The sequence below is a fragment of the Medicago truncatula genome, chromosome 2 (genome assembly GCF_003473485.1).
Source record: "Medicago truncatula cultivar Jemalong A17 chromosome 2, MtrunA17r5.0-ANR, whole genome shotgun sequence".
NCBI lineage: Eukaryota > Viridiplantae > Streptophyta > Magnoliopsida > Fabales > Fabaceae > Medicago > Medicago truncatula.
Genome location: NC_053043.1, coordinates 48,767,907 through 48,785,290, shown reverse-complemented (window position 1 = coordinate 48,785,290; position 17,384 = coordinate 48,767,907). Strand labels below are relative to the sequence as shown.

Sequence of the window (17,384 nt, the reverse complement as noted above, 5' to 3'; positions counted from 1 at the left end):
GAGGAATGTTAGGGACGCTCTCTTTTCAACACTCTCTTCAACACTCATTTTCTTATTGGATAGAATCAATGTATGACCCACCACTTTAAGTGAAACCCATTTCCAAAGTGTGAAACCCACCATGATTTAAGCCAATTAAAAAGTGAGTGTTGAAAAGATAGTGTTGCTAGCATTTCTCAACTGTACAATATTCATTTTCATATACGTAAGTTTCTAGAGTTTTTCTTGTATATACTACATCAACCAAAGTTTTTTTATTTGATGTCTGGCTTAAAGACCGACTAATTCCATCGTTCATTAGCGAGGGTGTCAATTGAAGTTAGAGCAAAATTTTTATGAAATAACCCAATACATGAATTGTTGGCACATGAGAATTTGAACCTCATAGTCAGACATAGAGAAGAACACACCTAGGTCTCAAGCCTATACCATCATACCAATTTTGAGGTTTAGAGCAGCCAAAAGGTTAATTAAACTAGAAGGCAAACTCAAATATTCAATTATATATCTTAACAGAGAACACAAAGTGATAGCTTGCGGCGCAAGAATTGAACAGAATTTCCTTAACTTAATTAGACAGTGGTTTGTTCTTTCTTTTTTTTAGCATAAAAGAGTAGACAGCAAGACTCTATAGTATACGCTGTTGATGATGACATAAAACAAACATTGCATCAACGCGTTTCATTTCAACAATAGTATTATCTAATCAAACAAGCAATGTGATGTTTAATACATTTTTTTATTATATTCTTTTACCAATATTTTTTATTAGCAAATGAATCATACAGAAATTTGGTTTTATTATCTTTTTTTGTCATTTTCTTTCCAAATCTATGCAATTTACGTCACTCAAAATTTGTTTTAACTCCAACTTTGAGTAATATTTGATTTTCTCACGCGAAAAGCATGGCAAATTGGTTGGTTTAACTTATGACCACATCACCCTAGTTTATTATACTATACAATCTATAATATCTTTTATGCTCATTATAATTACTAACTACTTATTTTAATACAACAATATGTATGTAAGTCATGTTTACAAGTAAGAGCTATAAATAAATACAATATAGATAGCAAAATCCATCCAGCATAGATGAGAATTTTTATTTTAAAAAAACATATTCAAAATGAGGAAAATACTACGAGCGTTATGACAAATAACGTGATGTGGCATGAATTGAATTTGTTCAATGATTTGTGGGTCACTTGTAATAGTTTGCAAGTTTTAAATAAAATTGGGGAACAAGTCAAGCTTATTACAAGCCTCAATTTGACAATTTTGAAAGGCACATGGCCATGGTTTACCACCATTTTCAATTTGGTTGTCATTCCCTTTGAGACAGCCAACACCACTAAATTGCCAACAATTTCCAAGTTATACATATTTTCATATTATCATTTTCATTCCCATTCACCAATCTCATCAATTAATTGATTTATACAAAGAAAAAAACTTGTCTAAATAAATATAATTTAAAAAAAATGGCAAACACATTATATTACTTTATTATATTAAATAATCAAGCCATCATTGTGCCCAAAAAAATAATCATGCCATCCACATTCCACACTATATAAGCAACCAAAGAGCACAAAAAACAGAACAAAAAAAAACCAAAGCAACAACTCCTACAAGCAATTATAAGAAAATTGAAGATCATATTTTCTTCCACACCAAGTTTCAAAACATCAACCATTTGGCATTAAACCAAAACTAAATGGAAGAAGAGGAACAAATTTCTTCACCCTTCTGGCTGCAAAACAGCGGCACCAACCGCCGCCGCCTCAGTCGCTCATACTCACTTTTCCTCAGCTCCGGCACTGTTATCATAGTCCTTCTAGTAATTGCACTTGCGTTCATCTTAGTCATAGTTCCTACATTGCACTCTTTCGCTTCCCACATTTTCAATCCTAATTCAGTAAAAAAGAGTTGGGATTCCCTTAACCTTTTGCTTGTTCTCTTTGCCATATTTTGTGGCTTCCTTAGCAAAAACAACAACAATGAAAGTCCACGCTCTTATGAAGATCAAAATCAAACTTTTTCAGACACAAACACACAGCAAGAGTACGAGAAACCAAACCCAGAACCAGAAACAGCACCACGTTTTTGGTATGAGTACTCAGAAGATAGAACTTCATATAACAGGTTGAGGAGTTTTAACTCCTACCCGGATCTACGGCAAGAGTCTTTGTGGATCGCCGGAGATGAACAGTGGCGATTTAGCGATGATACTCATGTTAACCGTTATCGTGGATTGGACTTAAACTTGAAAGAAGAAAAAGAAGAAGAAGAAAGCATCAAGGACATTGAAGTACACACGTCTTTGAAAGGAAAGAACAAGAAGAAGCAAGGATCAGAAACGCATCAATCTGAAAAGATTGAGAAAACAAAAAATAACACTGCTGCAGAGAGAAAGAATAAAAAGTTAATTGTAACGAAGGATGAGAAAATGCAACAATCTTTGAAAGGAAAGAAGAAGCATAGACATAAAAGCGTTGAAAATTTTCAGAACATTATAAATTCTGAACCTCCAATGAAGAAGAAGCATAGACATAATAAAAGCGTTGAAAATTTTCAGAACATTATAAATTCTGAACCTCCAATGAAGAAGCAGCATAGACATAAAAGCGTTGAAAATTTTCAGAGCATTCTGAATTCTGAACCTGCTACTACTGTGCCTTCTTATTCTTCTCCTTTTCCTGATTTGTTCTATTCTAAGAAAAACAAACAGAAGAAACTTAACTCTGTTTCGCCGTCACAAAATCATGTTTCAGCTATGATTATGTCAAAAACAAAGGATGAGGATTTTTCTGTGATTACTGGTAATGAGTCGCCATTGAACTCAATACCTCCACCGCCTCCTCCTCCACCTCCGTTCAAGATGCCAGCATGGAAGTTCAAGGTGCAGGGTGACTTTGTTAGAATAGATAGCATTAGTAGTTCAAGTTCGGTAGATATAGATGAGGAAGTAGTGGAGTTACCAACCATTAGTGGCGAAGAACCTGGAATTGATCTATTGGTGTATCCAAATCCCAACCCCGGTGTTGATAACAAAGCTGGTAGTTTCATTGAAAGTTTCAGAGCTGGTTTAAGGATGGAGAAAATGAATTCTATGAAGAAGCAGGGGATGGGGAGGTCTAATCTCTATGATACCCTTCATCACCAGAACCATTAACAAAAGAAGAAGCTGAAAGCATTGTCTTAAGTCATTTTCAATTGATTTGTTTCAGAAGTGAATTGTTTTGTTCTGATGTATACATTGAATTCAAGTTCATACGAGTCATAGTACTGCTCTTTTGCGAGAGGATTCTGGCTGGCATATATACAACTCTTGATTTTCTTTTTCTTTTTCTTTTTTTGTCGTTGAGACCATACTCGTCACATACCACTTCAGATTATATATAATATAAGGATTAATTTTTTTTATTCAATTTCTTTGTAGATCGTTTGAATTTTATAATATCCTTGAAAATAAATAAATTACCCAAACATATATTTTTAGATTCATCTGTGAAGAAGGTTTGTGTAGTTTATAATGTAACACAGCAAAGCTGAGAAGTCTTGAGTAAAATTAGTGTAATATACAAGGGAAGTTAAAGGTTTTATTTGAAATCTCAAGTAAGATTCAATCCAAATGTTCGTTCCATTTGGAGAAGAGTATAGAATCCTCAATAGGACAATACTTTGTATTAGTTTATTTTCTTCTAATAAAGTTGATTATGTTGTCAGATACGGCTAGGAACACAGGTAAATTTATTTTCAAACGGAATTATACCAACTTTTGTACAAGAAATTTATAAGATGTAAAATGTGGGAAAAAAGTACTTCTGCTGTTGTACTTTGTTTGGCTGCCAGATCAATCTTTAATTCTTTTCTTGCGTGACGTTTTTCCGTACAAAAAATTTCAACTACGCAGAGGGAGGAGGAGGAATATTCCAAGACTAAATGATTTAAGCTAACAGATTGCTTCTTCAAAATTCCAAGAACTCTCAATTCAGTGAGTCAATTGTGATGAACATAATTTAAGAGAAATGATATTTGTACAATCACTTTATTACAACTTTTTGACAACTTTCTCTCTCATACTCACATTATATTCTTATTCTCTTTCCTCTTTTTTCTTTCTCTATTGTTTTGGACCAATGAAAAAAGAGCAAATGAAAGTTGTCATCAAAGTTGTACCAAATGGTTGTACAAATATCACTACTCTAATTTAAAGGTCTAAACTATGATCAGTATCACCTACACCAACACATGTGATTACATTGAATCATGTCATCTTTTCAAAATTTTATCGATATCGACGTGTCAATGTCGTGTTTGTGTCCGTACTTTATAGCTTTGTATCCAAAAAAATATATCTCCAGGCTTCCCTCACCATTAAAACACTGATGTCAACTCAACAATTCAGTGGTCCCGCCTTTATTGAGATCATAATTGCAAGGATTTGATTGTATTATGTTCACGTTGGAGAGTCCTAATAAATCTAAGAGTTATCCAACTTAATGGATTAGTATTTTGAGATGGATTCTTCCTTTGGATTAAGGCTCATTACACTAGCACTATCGTTGAAATGTCAACGTCAAGGAGAGTACCATCCACAGAAGGTTCTAACATCTGACCAACAAAAAAAAAAAGTAAAGTGTCACCAAGTGAAGAGATGCTGCCTAGAACATCAGCTCTCCAACATTTGAGCATTGGGTAGTTTCACCTAATATGTAGAGCTTATAAGTTTAGTGACTCTTCTATTTAATTGATTAGTCTTTTGGAATGAATTCTTACTTTGACCTAATGCTCATGAATTGGTGTTTTGTTGAGAGGTCAAGGTCGTCGACATGAAGCCAATAGAGGGTTATGGCCAACGAGGTGAAGTGTTGGAAGTGAAACCGTCGAGGATGTCGACGCTCAAATGGTGGTGCATTGTTGAACCCCATATTAAAGAGTCTTGTTTAATAAATGAAGCTTATAAGCCAAGGAATGCTCCAGCCTAATGGAGTAGTCTTTCGAGACGAGTTCTCCGCTTGAAGATAACAGATTGTATGGAGTTGCTTGGTAGTACCCACATTTACCTTAAGCCACAAGCATAAGAAGCAAAAATTATGTATTTTATCCGGGGTGGGGGCATTGATCTATAATATATTAATAATGCAGTAACAAAGCCAATGATGAACATTCCTCATCTTATCCAATTAATTTCTAAGGGAGCTACAAAATGCTCAACAAAGATAATCTACAACAAATCCAGCAAGCTTTCTCAATATTAGAGAGCAGCATGCATACAGAATGCAAGTAAATCATCATAAAGAAGGAAAAGCTAATACAAAAGACAACACAATGCCTAAAAAGTAAACAAGCAGCAAGGACAAAGGAGCAAAACCAGCAGTGCTACGTGCTAACCTAATGATACTTTGGAGCCTTGCTCTGCAAATACTTGGACAAAACATCCATAACAGACCCAAAATCAGCCTTGACTTGCGTTGGAGGATTGGCAAATTGGCAAGCCAAATCCTTGATACCCTTTGAATGGTAATCAATTTTAGACTGAGTAAACTTCAAACCATGAGCAGTACTCACCACCACAGTCCTATCAGTAGGCTTAATAACCCCACTATTCCTGAGTTTAAACAAAGCAGTCAAAGCAACACCAGTGTGAGGACAAGTAAACATCCCCGTCGAATCAGCTTGAGCCATAGCATCCATCAATTCCTCCTCAGTAGCTTCCTCAACAATCCCATTGCAGTTCTTCAAAGCATGAACAGCTCTATCAATAGAAACCGGATCACCGATCTGTATAGCAGATGCAAAAGTAGTTTGTGCCCTCACTGCCTTAAACTCTTTCCACCCCGACTTAAAATACAAATACAACGGATTCGCATTGGCAGCCTGAGCACAAACAAGCCTTGGAATCCTATCCACAAGACCCAACTCTCTACACATATGAAACCCTTTATAAAAAGCATAAATATTCCCAAGATTCCCACCCGGCACAATAACCCAATCCGGCACCTGCCAATCAAACTGCTGCAAAATCTCAATGGCAGCTGTTTTCTGTCCTTCAAGCCTCAAACTATTAAGCGAATTCGCCAAATAAATCGGCAATTCAGCAGTCACCTCTCTTATCAACTGCATACACCCATCAAAATCAGTATCAATGCTAAGAACAAAAGCACCATTTGCAATCGGTTGAACCAACTGAGCAATTGAAATCCTATTAGCAGGCAGGAAAACAATCGAAGGTATCCCTGCCGATGCACAATAAGCCGACAAAGCAGCCGAAGTATCCCCAGTCGAAGCACAACCAACACCAACAACTGGACGGTTCATTTTTCGCAAGCGGTTAACTTGACTAACAAGCACAGTCATACCCAGATCCTTAAAACTACCAGTATGACTAATACCACAATGCTTAACCCACAAATCACTCATGCCTAGAAACTGTTTGCCAAAACGTTCAGCCCAAAAAAGATTAGAATTACCTTCAAAAGCACTAACAATATCATCATCATCGATCTCAGGCAAAACCCATTCCTTTTTGCTCCAAACACCAGACCCATAAGGCCATGTAGTTTTACCGACGCGTGAATCGAAGAGGTTACGCCAATAAGCGCCGTCGAATTTCTTCAAGGCGGTTAGGTCGTGCTGCACGTCGAGAAGATCGCCGGATTGAGAACGGTAGACGATCTCGTCGAGAGAGTAGGATTCGGTGGAAGATGGATCGGCGTTGAAAGGGACGTATTTGGCGGAGAAGAGATGTTGGGAGACGTTTTTGCGACGGGCTTCGTCGCGGATGTTTTCATCGGCGGGACGACGGGTGGTGGGAGGAGTGGGTGTGGGAGTAGGAATGGGGGTGTTGTTTTGAGTAACGGGGTGCGGTTGTTGTTGAGATTTGATGATGAAATGAGTGGGTTTTGGTGATTTGGGAAGAGAAGAATAGGGTTTGGTTTTGGTGTTGAGAGAGAAAGGTGAAGATTGGAACAGAGATGTTGAAGAAGCCATGGAATTGAATGGAATGGAATGGAATGAGTTGGGTTACTGAGTGTGTTTGGTTTTAATCACTCACTCACTTGCTCCAACCTTTTTAATAGTTGTAACTTTGCAACTTGCGAGCCGCCGCGCCTCTCACTTCTTATGACTCATGTCCATCATTTTATTTTAGTATAAATCAATCATGTCATAGTTCCACGTTAATAAAACTATTTTAAAAAATAATATTGATTTTACAAATTAAATTTACTTTAATTTCTTAATATTGATTTTGTATTAAAAAAAATAAAAAAAACTTGAGAGTAAAAGCAGCTCTCGTGTGAGAATGAGTAACCAAATGACCCATTTTTTGGTTAAGTTTTCCGTAGAGAAGTTCCACGCACTTTGTGTAAATTATGTTTGTCACACATGTGTTTTAAATGAATGAGGTACTTTCGTAAAAGAAAAAAAACCATAAACTAAACATGTTTGTAAAAAAACCTAAACTTCAAATTGATGAAATGTCATTACGATTCTAGATTATCAAGTGACTGGGTCCAAGGCTCGATTGATCGCGCATTTCATCCATAGCTAATCACAAGAGCACAACCATTTTGCCTCAGTTTTATGGTTTTGGCTGCAGATTTTCTGCAATTTGCACGTTGCATTGCAGAAGTCATCCCTTGTTCAGGTGTTCTTTAGACATACATATACGATGTCTAGGCTACTACTATTTACCTGTATCTACAGTCAAATGGGACTATAGAAACAAAGATAGCAAAATGTTATTCCTTCATTTGGTGCAAATGTCGTTTAACATTAATTTCCATAACATTAAGGTGGCCAGGACTAGAGAAAAGACTTGGGCTTTTCCCAGTCAACAATGTTTCAACTATTGATAAATACACATAAAGAAAGCATAAAAACGAAACCTATGTCTCAAACTTCATAAAAACTATCCACCAATGCGTCTAGAAAGAAAAGCATATTAACTGGATCAGTGAAGACTCCCAACAAAGTTTTGTATGTGATTGAAATTTTACTAGCGAGCTCTCTTGTTACTGCTGCATGATGGGCACTTGTATTGCTTGATATGCTCGGCACGAGCAGGAGTGATCTTCACACATTTTCCATGGAACCACTTCTCGCAGATGTCGCAGCAAATCCAGAACTCATCAGCTCCATTACTATCACCACAAGCCCCGCAAGTGGCTTCTCCCTGTTCATCATCATCCTGCTCTTCCAGTTCCTCCTCCTCATCTTTTGGCAGTAATGCCGCTTTTGGTTGTCTGCTCTGAGCCTCAGGAGCTCGCTGCTCAAACAGTTAACAATTAGATAAGAACACGGACTATCTCAGAATTAGAACAGAACACAAACAAAATATCAATTGGATATTCTCAACCTTCGACACAATTTTGCATTGAAAGTACATAAACATAACTTATTTGGAAGTGGATCCTCTCATGTTGAAAACTTGTGCATATCTCTCATCATTATTAAGTGGTGCCATATGATAGTTAGTGGAAACTTATGAAGGGAGATGGATACGATTTTATTATGAAAGTTCAACACGAGATGATCTATTTCCAACCAAGTATACATATCATTAACAGGGTGACTTCAATCATATGCTTCTAAAACTATAATGTGATACTATACTTGTCCACATTCTAAACCTGAAATTCAAAATGACAATACAGAAAATGATATAACATATTAGGATGTTCTACTCTCTACTCTCCTCTTTTAATTCTGCACACCGTACAAGTAGCAGTTCAAGTGTTATGCCATAACTATTCAGTCCAAATTCCATCTTACAAGTACAAAGCCAGTGCAACCAATATATTCATCATACTTCACTTTCAATTGAATGTGTAAGCAATGTCAAAACAATTGCAGAATAACCAAGCTTAAGGTAAAGTTCTTACATTATCGCCAAAATGTAACGAAACACCAAAGTATTTTAGACTCGGATTAAAAAAGGAGAGGACAAGCTGTAAACTAGTTCAAGATCAACACAGATTGTTTACCACATTGGTAACTTTTTATATTGGCAGTAAACAACAAGGTCTTGGATGAGGAAGAACTTTATACTAAAGAATCGTTTCATTTTGGTCTTGCTCAAAAGAAACCAATTAAACTAGTTGCTCCATTACTTTTTTATTTGTGTGCTTAACAGACAAATAATAATAACCACTTAAAAAATGCCTTAATTTTGAAGAGGGATTCTACCTATATACAGTCTACACTTGAAAAACCATAGATAGAGAGATGACAACACAGACTAAACAATCTACATGGAGTACACAGTATAGGATAAACCATAGACAATACATGGAGAGTTTGTTAGGTAGATAGCTATTATTATTTTAAACAGGGTTTCTACCTATTAACAGTCTACACTTGAAAAACATCCTGAGTTTTACACTGCGATTCAGATAGGCAAATATTTATGAACAAATGTATCTATTTGTGATGAATGTTTGTCAAGAATTATTTACCGCTTTAGAACTGGACTTAGATTTGCTGCCACTGTTGTTTGAGACTGAAGACTTCTCTTTGACTTGTTTCTTTGCAGCACCAGTAACAACTTCAAATACTGTTGGCAGTTCATTGATCAAATTGAATAGACGTTTCCTGCATCACAAACGGAAAATTAGGACAGGATGGATGCATGATGAAATGCATGTGACATTAACAAGTATCCAAAATAGATACACAGATGATTACATTATGACTGAAAGAGCATCAATTGTGGCTGCTAAAGAAATAACCACTTGATAGGGATCTTCCATTCACATGATAATCAATATACAAGTCCAACTTTTCCTTCTTGCACTATCTTAAATCGAGTTGATACTCAATAAGAACCTGCTATAGAAATGCTGCCATGTGTGATGTGACTAAGAGGTCATAGGCTCAAGTCGTGGAATCAGCCTCTTGCAGATGCAAAGTAAGGCTCCTCTTTTTCAGGAAAAAAATGGTATGCATTTTTTTCTATCCTTCAACATCTGTCTCCGTGTTGGGATACTGCCTCAACAATGATTTATAAGCAAATAAAATTGCAAATCAAGGCTGATGCTAGAAAGCAGTTATAAAGTGGAGACAATTGCTTCATGCTAAACATGAAAAATCTTATTCAACAAGGGTGTAAAGAAAATCCAACACAACCATGACTAAACAAATGTAAAGATAAGAAAAGTATGATCCAAACTACTGCCTTAATTGAACATACTCATCCTGAACTAACTTTTTCACGAGTTGACATCAAGATAAAAATAGTTATGCTTCAAGTAATATATACCTGTCAGCTTTATCAAATCCAAATCTGGCTCCAAAGTAGAATGCAAGGGAAAGTAACCATGTATCACTGTGAACAGCAACTAAGGCTAACCAGTCTTTCTCTTGCATTCCATCCCTGGCAAAGTTGATACCCAGCACAGGTTCAGGAATCTCTGGAGGAACTTCTTCAACAGGTAAATTCACTTCCCAATTCTCATTAAGCAATCCATACAAGCACAAATTCTCCTTTTCTGAAAGAATACAACAGATATGAAAACTTGTATATGGAATAAATGCAACTATTTTAAGGGCCTGTTTGGATAAGAAACTTATTTGCAGCTAATAGCACACACACTTATCATGATAAGCGCTTATGTATAAGCTTACATAAGCTATTTTTATGGAAAATGGTAAAATAAAGTGAAATTGTTTTTGTATATGCTATAAGATGTCATAAGCTGTTTTCAAAACTTCTCCCAAACAGTCTCACAAAACTTATGCCAGTAAATAAGCTCAAATAAGCCAACCCAAACAGGTCCTAAAACATAGAAACGCGACAAATTTTGCATTATAGGCTTATAGCCGCATTGACTGATAAATAAAAGGCGGCTGAAAAATCTCCTACATCAGAATTCAAAGCTACAAGTAAAACTATAAAGAACAAGAATTATCAATTAACATACGCAATACATCTAAATTACAGAAATCAGTGATACCAATTGCAAATACATAAAATAAATATGTGAACCCTAAAATTGGTGGAATATAAAAGAGCATTCAAATGTAAGCAACAAAATGAAATTCATAATTTTTTTGAGAGAAAGCATTGAAATTAAACTAACCAGGATCACATTGTCGGTAGAAATCTTCAACATCTGCAACAACATGACAACAAAGCCAAACGTTTTAGTGCAAAAATGAATAAAATTCAAAAACCTTAGCAGGAAATTGAATTAAAAATCCAAAATTTGTAGATCAGGCAAGGAAATGAAAAACCCTTTTGCCAAAATTCAAAAAGATTGAACAAGAAATTATACCGACGGTTAGGGCTTTGATGATTCCAGTTCTTCGGCTCTTGAAATCATCAAAAATTTGCTCAACGGTGCGACTTCGACCTTCCATTGTTCAATTCGATTCAATGGGTTATGGTTAAGGGTTTCGTCGTCACACTCAATTCAACAGAGATTGAAAACGATGTCGTTTGGATTAGGGTTTTTTTCTTTCTCGCAGTGCAAGAAATGAAACTCACACGAACAAAAAAACACAGAAGGAAAAAAAAAAAAAACTGTTTTTAAAAGAAAAAGTGAGACAAGACTCAGAGAACAAAACAAGACACAACGCAGGTTTTTCTTCGAGGTAGTGCTTGTGGATTTTTTATATTCATGGATTGGGATCCTCTGTGACTGCCTCCACTGTAATAATCAGATTATTATGATGACGTGATGGACGGTCATTACAAAATTCTGAATTCCTAAAAATAATCCCTTAGACAAATATATATTCTCTCTCTTGTACTAAAAGAAGAGGGAAGATAATCTTGTTCAAAAATGATGATAGTATAAATATCATTTTTTAAATGTTTAAAGAGTGTAATAGTCATTTTGATTCATAAAGATGTAACGAGTAATAACAATAATCTCTTTATATATTGAAATTCCAAAATTGTGATCATGTATTTCGTTAGTCAAAATAATTCATCAATGTTGACAATAATTTTTTTTATATAGTAACTGATCTAACAGTTATAAAGATTGATATGACAATATTTAAATTTATTGAGGGACTAATATGATAATTTTAATGAAACATTTTAACGTACTAACATAGTGCATAATCAGATATTATTTTAAAATTTTAATACATTAATGGACTATTATGGTTACTTGTTATAGAACCAACCAAACTATTACCCCTTTGTTCAAGTATGTTAATGATTGAATTGATTGGGACCCAGCCTGATGCAAGCAAAGCAAGGATGTCTTGTCTTGCTTGTTGACCAAGATTTTGTTAGACAAATTCGACAATTCAACAGTCATATGGTCGATGTGTTAAAAGTCGTCTGATCTTAATAGAACGACTCAGATTAAAGTTCAAAATATATCAAAGTGCATATTTATGGGTTGTCGGACAAAGATCATATGATTTTGAACATGTGAATAATGTCATTATATAGGTGTTGCATGTTGGTGCAATGTGGAACCACCTTCAGAACTTGTAGGATAAACGAGAATCCAAAGAGTAAGTTCTTATTATATCTAATTTGAAGTACTTATGAACGAGATAAGAATATGACCACAACTCTCGTAAAGAAGAATCATGCAAGGCAGATGAAGAAAAGACTCATTTAATTGAATTTTCATTAATGCTTTGTTGTAATGTCATGGGTGTGGTCCCTCATGATTCAAGCTCCTTTGTTGAAACTATGCACAAACAACAAATTGACTGCGGTCATTAATTTGATGCAATCATGATTGTTGTATCAATATCAAGATCACACAATTTAAATTTCAAACTCGGTATTTTATATTTAAAAAATAAATAACTCAAAATTTGCATTAAAATATGAACCATCCATGCCAATCTCAATCCAACGACTACGATAGAGTCACACATATGTCAAAGCCCCATACAATATACATCAAATCAAAGATGTGTAGGATTCAAAAAACTCCGTTCTTCGGTAAAAACAACAAATAAAGTCACACTAGGTTCCAACATTAAACTTAGAAAAGCATTGTTTTTGACAAGTCATTACTTGTGATTTTTGCCTAAACAATAGGCTACACAATACGTAATAAAGTGTGATGAAAAATTAAGATTATCAAACAGTATGACATAAGTAAATATGAGCCAAGGATGACTTCCCAATGGTAGAGATTGGAGAACACAATCAAATAGTGGTCTTCGTCTGATCTGAACGATGAAGACGAAGAATAACCAACTACAATGATGTGTTCTACAAGTCTCTCACATGCGGACGGATAGTCGGCGTTGATTCGCACCAACATTCTTGTCAGATGTATAATCCTGCATGTTCCTTCCAGTCTGAGAAGAAGGGTAACTGCATAACCTGAACTCTAACTCCTGTTGCTGCTGAAACATTTCATTCCTATTAGATCCATATGCGACATCAGAAGCATCGTCTCTGTAGTTTTCAACCTGATCATGCATTTTAGGTTCCGACATATTTCCATTCAAATTCAAACAAGTATAGCCGGTGGAAACATTTTGGCCATGGTTTGGCGAATCAAGCTTTGATTCTTGGAGCTTTTTAGCATTGAGAAAACGGCCACCGGCTCCTCTAGCTCTCTTTAATGCATGTACATGTCGGGACTCGTGAAGATATGGCTGCAGAACAATATTGTTAGTGCTGTTGGTTTAAGAGAAATTTTATGCTATAGAAGAGACAAAACAGAAATGCAGGTGTGCTTACTTTACGATCCTTTATGAGTTTGTTATGTGCTTCAAGTTTTGCCCGACACTGTCTTCGCCTCATAATAGCATGGTACTGCTTTGAATTCACATATATGGGTTCTTCCGCCATATCAGATGGCAAGGGAATTCGAACAGAAGCAGTTTCCATTAGCTGGCCCTGAAGAAGCTGGTCAGAATTTGATGACATGATGCTATAAGCCTGTAACTAGCAACAAGTGTCAATTTTCAGTCATAACTATGGTTCGAGTTAGAGAACTAATACACCTCATAAGAAATCAAAATAATTGAAACTGAACTAGTAGTTCCTCTGGTCTCAAATATAAGCAAAAAACAAAAAGTCTTGATGAAATCATGATTTACGAAAGCCGTAAAGGACTAGACATCAACAGAGAGCATGGATGATTGAACAGTCCATTTAGAGGAACAAATGAAGGTATAAACAAGATGTACCAGCTGCAACATCTACTCCTAACAGATTTACAAGTTTTTTTTGAAGGATTTGATCATAATCATAATTCATTAAATTTTAAAATGAAATTGCATATACAATATTAATATCAATATCAACATGCTGGAGTGGAATACGGTAACTCGAATAAACCGTAATTAAAAGAGATAAAAAAATCTTTAGTACAAATTACCTTGTATTGTTGGCCATATGAAGCAGAAAGTAGGCCATTGTAGCCTGGATCAGCATAGTGGAGTGCAACATGCGCCTGAAACCCAAAATTTTGAGAAAAGTGTCTGCATATATGTTCCATACTTCCATCCACTAGAACATAGATATATATATCTGCTTACAAGTGATTGGCTGTGATCCATTAGTGGAGGATGGACGGTGAGATTTGGACTCCCAATAGATGATGATCCGATGAGACATCCCATATTGTTCTCCTCAGTTCTCTTAAATGTTGAACCAGTAGAAGAACAATGCTGGAAAGGAATTTGACCTAGTATCCAACACAGAGCAAATACTAATCAATATGGGGGTGTGGCTCCACTTTATTATTCTATAAATTGACTCGCTTATGAGGAGCTGAATTCTCAATATGAGTTATGAAGTAACGTGTCAAGGTATTTTGTTATTTTGGTTGAGCCATCTAAGACAAATTCCAATTTTATAAGAAAAACTTGTATTATTATATGCAGTGGCGTTGCCAGGACCCAGGGTTAGGGGGTTCAACTTTCGAACTTTCAAATTTTTATCATGAATGTGTATATTGTTGCCATATTGATCTTTCAATGTATCAAAATTGCAAATACATTCATAAATGTCCCTTTTATTAATTATTTTAATCGTCGAATTAGTTTTTCGACAGTCAATTTTATTCTAGAATATGTTTTGTCATTGTCCAATTTATCTATAAAATTACTAAAAACACATATGCACTAAGGATGTGTCTGCAATTTCGATACATTTAGAGAGTATGATAAGAGTGTCTCACACACATTCATGACACGAAAACTAAAGAGATACAATCAAATATTTAAATTTGTAAAAAAGAGAAAGTAGAGGTGCAGAAGTGAAACAATCTTCAAGATAAGGGTGCAACCTCAAATTTTCAGGGGATTCAAAGTTGAAATTGGAAAGATTTGTAGGTGTAATTTTAAGAACCCAGGGGGTTCAGCTGCATCCCCTGAGATGCATGTAACTCCGCCAATGATTATATGGATGACAACTTTTACCAATATATAGCTAGTGCTAACCAATGAGGCAGGTTTACATAGGATCATAATCATATACTTCTATCTATTACTTCATTTTGTTTCAATCACCATAAAAAGCTATGAAGAACAGACATCCATACACAGACACTGGACATTGGCACCAGTAATAATTTAAGAAATAGAAGTAATTGAATGTAACTATGTGAGTCGGTGTCGTTCGGACACTAACATGTATCTAACACCGAAGACACCTTTAATTTGAAGTGTCGGTGCTACATAGATATAAAGTACTACTGCAGCTTCACAATAGGAGATATATACAACAGTAACATAAAATGAGAAAACACCAGTTGACAAGCACGGAATCACACGAATAGAGTGTTTCAATTCAAATACCTGATTGTGATGAACCAGTCGATTGAGTTGAAGATGAATCCTGTTCTTGAAATTGAAAACTCAATGCTTTACTGTTGTGGCATTCTTGTGGCAGAGCTTCCACTTTGAAGCTCAAACCTTTGGACATGGATGTTTGTTGGACTTGAGATTCAGAAGATGTTCCCCATGATGGACATCCAAAAATATGGTGGGGTGTTGAATGAGCAGAGTCTTTCTCGCATAAGCACTTCATATTTTACCTCTAGGAATAACAATCCATTTACCTTACAAATAAAATGAAAAATATATATATGAGAAACCTGCCTGGATCTGGCAGATTGCCGTTGCAGTATCGAAAATCAAAACATGAACTTTTTGAGAGTTCAAATTAAGCATACCACATAAAGGAGCATTATATACATGTTACTAACTGGACAATAGAGAGATAAAATTGTATGAACAAGTCTACACAAATCCCCTATGAGTGCCACCGGGGTTGGTGCGCATGTGATTGTTGTAAACCTAGGATACCGAGTTCAATTCCTAATCATAAAAAAGTCCCTATGAGTTAATTGGAAGAACTTTCATAGAGGATTAGAAGAACCATGGATTAACATTTCAACCCTGGGATCAACTTAACTTTCATTATCCATTCAAAAAACTACATGCAGTACTTTAAGCATACGCTACATAGTGTGCTTCAACAGAATCAATAATCCAATTGCAAAATAAAGAGGAATTATTTGTTTAATCAACATAAATCAAAGATTAAGCTAAACCTCAGACAAGGAAATTATTTGTTTCCCTTTTCATTTTGGTGCCAAAAAGGTAGACAAACAAGAAAAAGACAATTATTTTTGGTATATAAGCAAAAGACACATGGAATAAACTCAATTGAACATAGAGTACTATAAATGAATGAAAACATAAGGAATTCTTTCCCAATTGAAGTTTAACACTTTTCCCACCTGAAATAGAAAGCTTACTATAAATGTTAAATTCCAAGAATATACAAACAGAACAACAAATCAATGCTAAAAATAAAAATAACCTATTGTATCAGGTACCAACCATCAGCACATAGAAAACATGCATAATAAAAACAACAAAAAAAAAATTATTCAAGATGAGTTCCATGATCTTAAGCTAAAATTTCTATATTTTTATTGATTCACAAGTATGTCAAGTAAAGGGTAAACAGAAAAAACATAAAAACAATAAAAATAAAATAAAAGAGAGAGAGAGAGACACCTTGGAAATTGGGTGGATTTAGAAGTAGAAGAAGGTGTGCATGTGTTTAGTGGGGAAGAGATGAATGTTGAAAAAGCAGCATAGATGTAAGCTTAAAGAAGAAGAAAATAGTGATGAGTCATAGATTGACATAAGAGTGGTGGGGCACTCACTAGTACTACTAATACTACAGTTTATAACACTCCAATGTAAAAAAATCCATCATTGTTTATTCTAAAAAATTAAATTAAATTAAAACTCAATGTTTCCCGTTGCGTTGTACTTGGTCTCTTGGCTTTAGTGCTAAGTCTTGACAATGACAATAACAATGTAACACCGCAGCATTAATGCACCAACTACACTCAACTTCCACCTTCCCAACCTTTTTACGTATATTCTTTCATTTTAAATTACATTCTTTGCATAT

At 35.3% G+C, this 17,384-nt stretch overlaps 4 protein-coding genes across 5 annotated transcripts; 1 reads left to right on the top strand and 3 right to left on the bottom strand.

Moving 5' to 3' along the window:
- Nucleotides 1–1,525: 1,525 nt before the first annotated feature.
- LOC11425770 (WASP homolog-associated protein with actin, membranes and microtubules) lies at nucleotides 1,526–3,435 on the top strand. The gene has a single exon (XM_003597506.4). The coding sequence runs from the start codon at nucleotides 1,722–1,724 to the stop codon at nucleotides 3,177–3,179; it is 1,458 nt and encodes a 485-aa protein (XP_003597554.1). The 5' UTR covers nucleotides 1,526–1,721; the 3' UTR covers nucleotides 3,180–3,435.
- Nucleotides 3,436–5,101: 1,666 nt separating this feature from the next.
- On the bottom strand, nucleotides 5,102–7,106 carry LOC11423271 (threonine synthase, chloroplastic). Its single transcript, XM_003597505.4, has one exon. The coding sequence runs from the start codon at nucleotides 6,998–7,000 to the stop codon at nucleotides 5,402–5,404; it is 1,599 nt and encodes a 532-aa protein (XP_003597553.1). The 5' UTR covers nucleotides 7,001–7,106; the 3' UTR covers nucleotides 5,102–5,401.
- Nucleotides 7,107–7,742: 636 nt separating this feature from the next.
- LOC11433421 (PHD finger protein ALFIN-LIKE 4) lies at nucleotides 7,743–11,616 on the bottom strand. The gene is made up of 5 exons (XM_003597504.4): nucleotides 11,287–11,616; nucleotides 11,092–11,124; nucleotides 10,272–10,500; nucleotides 9,469–9,604; nucleotides 7,743–8,279 (listed from the first exon to the last, which is right to left on the bottom strand). Exons 1-5 carry the CDS (start codon nucleotides 11,369–11,371, stop codon nucleotides 8,010–8,012), a joined length of 753 nt encoding a protein of 250 aa, XP_003597552.1. The 5' UTR covers nucleotides 11,372–11,616; the 3' UTR covers nucleotides 7,743–8,009.
- A 1,182-nt stretch (nucleotides 11,617–12,798) lies between these two features.
- Nucleotides 12,799–17,135, bottom strand: LOC11433420 (nuclear transcription factor Y subunit A-8). Of its 2 annotated transcripts, none has more exons than XM_003597502.4 (6): nucleotides 16,979–17,135; nucleotides 15,749–16,011; nucleotides 14,486–14,634; nucleotides 14,326–14,400; nucleotides 13,683–13,889; nucleotides 12,799–13,597 (listed from the first exon to the last, which is right to left on the bottom strand). In XM_003597502.4, exons 2-6 carry the CDS (start codon nucleotides 15,978–15,980, stop codon nucleotides 13,217–13,219), a joined length of 1,044 nt encoding a protein of 347 aa, XP_003597550.2. In that variant the 5' UTR covers nucleotides 15,981–16,011; nucleotides 16,979–17,135; the 3' UTR covers nucleotides 12,799–13,216. The 2 variants fall into 2 exon arrangements, with proteins under 2 accessions (XP_003597550.2, XP_024633082.1); XM_024777314.2 differs by having other exon boundaries at nucleotides 13,683–13,883.
- Nucleotides 17,136–17,384: the final 249 nt, after the last annotated feature.